Raw genomic sequence first — 6,292 nt, 5'->3', positions numbered from 1 at the left:
GCTATCAAAGTTTGGTTTACCTTATAGTACTCACAGTGTCTATTTTTATTTTGAAATTGTTTAGACAAATGTATTATTTTTGTGCATTTCACCACAAATATTTTGAGTGTCGAATCCGACTACACTAGTTCCTTTAGAGAACGTATTGCAGATGATGGTCGATGGTCGACGGCCTAAAAATAGACTTCCGCTTATTCTACAAATGTGCTAATTTATCCAAGACAAGTTCTTTGTGAAAAAACAAACAAACAAACAAACTCACAATGGGTGTTGAAACAGTAGCCTAAACAGGACATACGTGATAGTGTTTGTATGAATTATGGCTCTTGTTTGAAAGAAAACTACCCACAACTGTAAACAGCATCCCTCTGCACTCCTCTTTTTAAAGGGTCAATCTACTCTTTTATTTATTTGCAGTGCTTAACATATCTTTTTTTTTTTTTTTTTTTGTCATTTTATAGCCAGGCAGAATTAATCACACAGTCAGGTGAAAATAAAGCTATTTTATTGTCAAAGCATTCAACATGATTAGATAAACTATCAAATAGTAAATTTCAGCAAAAGGAAGAAACACTGAATCTATTCCTCACAGACACAAAATATTACACTTTGTATTCAAACAAAACAAGTATTTACACTGTTTCGAATAGACTGCATCTTATACCAATAACTATAATTTACATGCACTCTTAAATACACTTCAACATCATGTTCCCAATGTTCAATATCCTTATGCATATAGACATAACATGTCATTGAATAACTCTCAATGAAATGATCTGCATCTTAATTCATTTATATACATTATACATTAAATATATACAAAATTCAAAGTACACTTACATTATTATTGTCCCTTTTTTCAAATAATAAGTGCTTCATATAATAAATAGATTTTAGGTTTTGAAGTCAAAATGCATCGTCATACACAAAAACATGACAATTGGAGAAATCAAACCATTTAAACAGTATATGTCTTTTGAAAATGAGAGCAAACGTGTTGGCATTACTCCTCCAGATTAACCATATTCCATTTTGATTAAAAAATTGCAAGGAAAAAAGTAAGAAAGGAGGAAAGAAAGAAAGAAAAATAAATAAATCCTCAAAAATTCAGTTGTGAGAGGTCATGTGCCGGGAAAGGTGGTGCCGCTCCCTGAAAGACTCGTTACAGATTGGACACTTTAACTTTTCTTCTCTCCTCCTTTTAACAAGAGGTTCCATGGCATACTCCTTTTTGTGGTGCGAGCGCATGTGGTAGACCAGGTCAGAGGTCATGCGGAAGGAGGCATTGCATTTGGCACACCAGTTCTGGGCAGGCAGACAAAGGGATGTGAACGAAGGGGGCAGGAGTGTGAGAGCAGAGGGCATTTGCAGCTGGATGGGGCCTGACGTCTTGGGCCAGAAGGCTGTGGCGTACAAGAAAGGGTTCTGTTTTGCAATGCCACCCGGCACGGGGCAGTTGCTGCCTAGCTCTGAGCCCTGGAGCTTTGCGGCGAGGTGGTCCGCCTGGTAGAGTCTACTGGAAGAGACGGTGTCGCCCACCGTGGGATGGCAGTCTACCGCCGGCAGAAGCTTGGGTGCCATGACAAGAGGTGATATCTGCGAGAAGGTGCGAGACGGCTGGCTAAAGGCACTCTTTCTCTCCGAGCCTCCACCACCCTGCTGGGGCACCGAAGTGAAAGCGCTGCCAATTGACGAGGTCTCCATTCGGGACTGTGGGGGCTGAGTCTCGCTGAGAACCTGTCTGATGTTCAGGTGCTTTTCAGCCGGGTTGTTGCTGGGCCGGCCAGCCTCCTTGTTCTCCGAGTTGGAGATGGAGTTTTTGCCGCTGTGCTTCAAGCCTTGAGGCGACTTCTTGACCTCTGTAAAGGCGCTCCTCTTGGTTTCCGTCGACTCTGAAACAGAGGGAGAAAAGGCCCGCCTGCTCTCGTCCAGACCGTACGCTCCACGGTACTGCTGCGCCGAGTTGGCCAACTCCTCTTTGGACTTGGTAGGCTGAGATAATCCACTGTTCCTGCTGTCCTCCATGTCGGAGAACTTGCGCTTTCCAGAGTTCTCACTCAGGATCTCGGCCTCTTTGTCGCTCGGCGGACTGGTTCTGTTATTCTCCAAATCCCTGGCCAGATTATGGAAGTCTGTGGATGGCTTTCCGTCCTGTGGATTGGAGAAGCCATCGGATCGGCCCAGTTTGGGACTGGACCTGGCAGGAGGTAGACTAGCCTGGTCACTGGCATCCTTGGCCTCCTCCTCTGGGCTGGCCATGCTTTGTAGTCTCTTAGTGCAGCGGAATCTCAGATGAGCCAAAAAGGGAAATTCGAACTGGAAACGCTGGCTACAGTCTGGGCACAAAAAGGGGGACGTTCCTGCAACACATAATTGGTGGGAGGGGAAGAGAAAAAGAAAAGACATTTTAGAAAAAGTGTCCTTAAACAGGTACATAATGATGATGATATGAATTTTGTAATGCATATTAACAATTCAATTAAAATCAAATTTTATTTGACGTCTTTTTATAAATGATTGACGTACACTTTGTCTCATGTGTACATATTTTTTAAAAACTTCTTAAATCTATATTAATTAATTAAAGCAAACTATATTTATTTACTATTTAAACAAGCAACTGCTATTTTTTTTTGACCAAAGTATAGCACATATTGATCTTCAAAGTGTACCTTTACTTTTCACTTGATTTCTGCCTGAGCTCAGGAGCAGCAGCTCAATGAGATCCTTGCCATACCACACCAGCAGCTCTTCGTCTTTCTCTATTCTCCTCAGTGACCTGTAGAATAGTTGGCCGTTCTTCACATAGGCCTCTAGGTTCTGTTCATCTCTGTCTCTCGCTGACTGGACCAGCCTCAGCCACATCAGGCCTTCTGAGGAGCTGTTGGCAGCTGACGTGTCCACCTGTATCCGGCAACATAAAGCGGTTAGAACATCGGGCCAGTGTTCAGATATCAGTAATTAATGGCAAAGAATAAAGTTCCTCTAAAAGCGAAATAAATATTGTAGGGCTAGTAGCGATTGGTGTAGCGACAGTTTTTAGGCCAATATAGCTTCAATAAATTGACATTTCAAACAGTCGACTTGTTGGAATTTAAATAAACAGTGACTATACCCTAAAGATGTAAGGAGCCGTTCGTTTGTCTGTGGACTTCAAAGCGATAAAGGCGATGCTGTCATACAGTGAAGTGTGGCTCAGAACACATGGACCAAAAATGGCATTTTCCGGAATGTCACAGGTTGTGTAGACGCTGGTAAATATATCCGTTAAACACTGCTGCATCGCTTTCGCGTCGCCATCCCAGGCCAGTCTCTGCGAACTGGATTCCTCCATCATTTGCTGTAAGAACAAAAATGTCAGTCAATTAATGTGAATAAATAGAACAATCACTATTTTTGTATTATATATAATGTAGGCTATGTAAATTGTTTAAATATTTATTCCATCTACGCTATCTGATTTGTGAATCTCCTGCACAAAACATTTAATAACAAAAACCTCTCAACATGCAGACTTACTTTACTTTTAGGCCCGTGCTTTTACTTTCTTTCTTTCTTTAAAGCTAATTCTGTTCGATTGATAATAGCCTAAATATAAATTTACTGACATGGAACTATGTGTCTGAAATAAAGCTATTTTGTTGACATTATGTAATACATTGTATTTCATTTAAGCTATAATCTATTTTATAAAATGTAAACATGTTGAATAAAATGAGTGTTTCATTAATTCTGTAAAAGCGAAGAAGAAATACAAGAAATCAAAGAAAAAGCGTGGAAGATGAATACCTATTCATAAAATGCATTAATTCGATTTAAAAGCATGACTTAGCCTATTAATAACGCTCAATGCGTATTTTCAGATTTTTCTTCCACTTGTCGAAAATATTTTATATGGCTTTGACAAGGAAAATCTGGCCTTGTGAGACCAATCGGTCTATTTACAATCGGGGAGCATATCGAATGGATTCACTAGCACTGTCAAAGTCACTGGTTTCACGTCAGCTAACATTTAGCTCCTTTCTACAAGAAGGAACGTATGTCTCCTTATTACCATAATCCACCACTTTTCTTCTGAGACTTTAATTAAGGCAGCTCGCGGAGTTAATTATTTTATCTTCTTCTCCGAACCCTTAATGCACATTTACAAATGCGGTGAATCTCTCGTACGCGTGAATTACAGTTTACTCTTGTAACTTGTTAAACACAAAAAAAAGTGGGGAAATATTCCATTTCCATAATGTTCATGTGTTTTTAAAAACAGTTTATCATTTTAGCAGTACGGCATATTGCTGTGATTTTCTTATGATTCTTCATCTTTTTTTTTTGATGAGGTTAAATATAAATATCCATGCAAAATTCTTTCTTTATAAGGACAAGAGTGAAGGGAAATGTTGTTACTGCAATTTTAAAGCTGAATTGAAAACTGATCTGTGAGCACAAAATGTATCAAATATTGCAAACTATTTTCAGACACGTTTTTTTTTAAATATCTTAAATTTACAAATTCGTTTACAGTTTTTCAGCTGAGAGGTAGGGTGCTGTTATAAAACAGACCGCTTTCTTTTTCTTTTACTTCGTATTTATAGCGCAAATAAAGCGACACTGTCGCGCATAATACAAAAATAGTCTGAAAACGTTATTTACTTTGCAGAGCATTTAAATTACCAGATGCTATTTCAAACGGACACGTCACGCTCTGTGTTGTATTATCAGGACACAAATGCTAAAAGTTCCCTTCATCCATAAAAAGCCTTAGTGTGAATTCTGCCCTTCCTTTCACGATTCTCCCCTTTTGTAGCTGTGAGGTCGCACTCTCACTCCTGAGAATCACACAAAGGATCCAATGAATATGCATTTCAACTAAATACTATAATAGACCCACGAATTTATGCGCATTTCTGAAATAGAGGAGACGAACCCATTAACCTCCTGTTTCAGGCTGAAATTTATTGCGCTTTTTATCTACGGTCTTGTTGTTATTCCAACTTTATGACTTTATGATGTGTAAGCCGTTTCCCTGATTCAATGACTTTCGTCTACCATCTGCGAGCTTTCGGTTGCGAGGATGCTGTTTGGGCGCTGCATAGCTCCGTGTACCTATTACTAGCCTCCGGTTGTTTTTATTGCAAAATTGTCATTACTCACCATGGTTCTAGGGTAAAATAATCCACAAGGTTTCGAAATTGCCGTCAATATATCTTCAAGTATTCAGCGTGTCCAGTGAAGTCCGTGCAGTCAGTACATTTCCCCGTCTGTTGAAAGTGACAGTGTTGCCGACCGTCTTATGATGCGCGAGCGCAGAGAGGCGTGCAGATGGGGCCGATAGACTGACTGAGTGGCACCCACATACACACTTTTTGTTTGCTGCACATAATCTGCCCAATGAGGCGTGACACGCTTCGTCTCCTCCCTTTAACTCTTCGGTCGCCGAGAGTTAGTAGATGCAGAGTGCTTATGCTGAAACGTTGTCAAGTGCACTGCTGTCACTAAAACAGATGCAAATTTGCAGAATATTTCATTATTCTGTTATATTTTCGAACAAAGAACATTCATCTAGGCTATATTTTTAAGTGCATTTAAATGTTAGAATATTATTCAATAGCTGATGCTTATTATGCAGCTTTTAAATATACATTGTAAAATGTTGTTAAATTTATGGTCAAAAATGGAAGTTGTTGCAGACCTTTCCTGTAAAAGTACAGTAGCGATGTATTACTCGGGATGACATTTTGATGACTGTAATTTACAGTTCATAACTGTATACGTCGTTAAATGACATGATGTTAATATATCAACCTATGTGGGCTATCTTTCTGTTACTGTTACATGTACTGATAATAACACAAAGGAAGGTCACATGATGACTTATACTGTGGCCAATAATAATAAAGCCAGAGCCCAGTATTAGGCTATACCCACAAACACCATCAGGGTAAAATAAAGCAGTAAACATAACTAAACAACATACAATGCAACATAAATCGCTTCAACTCAGTCAAATTTTTTTTTTTTAAATGTGATGGTTTGAGCAGTTAATTTTGGGAATGCCCCTTTCCATAAATTATAAGACTTTTTACTTAAAAAAAAAACACTCAATAAAGCAAAATGCAATTGTATTTTACAGTAACATTACATGTTATTGTAGCTACAAGTAATGTTGTATTTTATTATATACATAGCATATATTGTCCTTTAAAAAAATAAAAATAAAATAAAACATATATTGTCTTTTGAAACATTATAAGGTAAATTATTTTATGTTAACAAAAAGTGACATTTATGTCAC

At 38.6% G+C, this 6,292-nt stretch overlaps 1 protein-coding gene across 2 annotated transcripts; it reads right to left on the bottom strand.

Annotated features, from left to right (window-relative positions):
* Nucleotides 1-488: 488 nt before the first annotated feature.
* On the bottom strand, nt 489-5,361 carry prdm8b (PR domain containing 8b). Of its 2 annotated transcripts, none has more exons than XM_048188182.1 (4): nt 5,152-5,361; nt 3,119-3,343; nt 2,682-2,907; nt 489-2,363 (listed from the first exon to the last, which is right to left on the bottom strand). In XM_048188182.1, exons 1-4 carry the CDS (start codon nt 5,152-5,154, stop codon nt 1,111-1,113), a joined length of 1,707 nt encoding a protein of 568 aa, XP_048044139.1. In that variant the 5' UTR covers nt 5,155-5,361; the 3' UTR covers nt 489-1,110. The 2 variants fall into 2 exon arrangements, with proteins under 2 accessions (XP_048044139.1, XP_048044138.1); XM_048188181.1 differs by having other exon boundaries at nt 2,676-2,907; nt 5,152-5,360.
* Nucleotides 5,362-6,292: the final 931 nt, after the last annotated feature.

The sequence above is a fragment of the Megalobrama amblycephala genome, linkage group LG4 (assembly GCF_018812025.1).
Source record: "Megalobrama amblycephala isolate DHTTF-2021 linkage group LG4, ASM1881202v1, whole genome shotgun sequence".
NCBI lineage: Eukaryota > Metazoa > Chordata > Actinopteri > Cypriniformes > Xenocyprididae > Megalobrama > Megalobrama amblycephala.
Note: the sequence above shows the minus strand (reverse complement) of the source record. Positions and strands in the feature narration are given on the sequence as shown.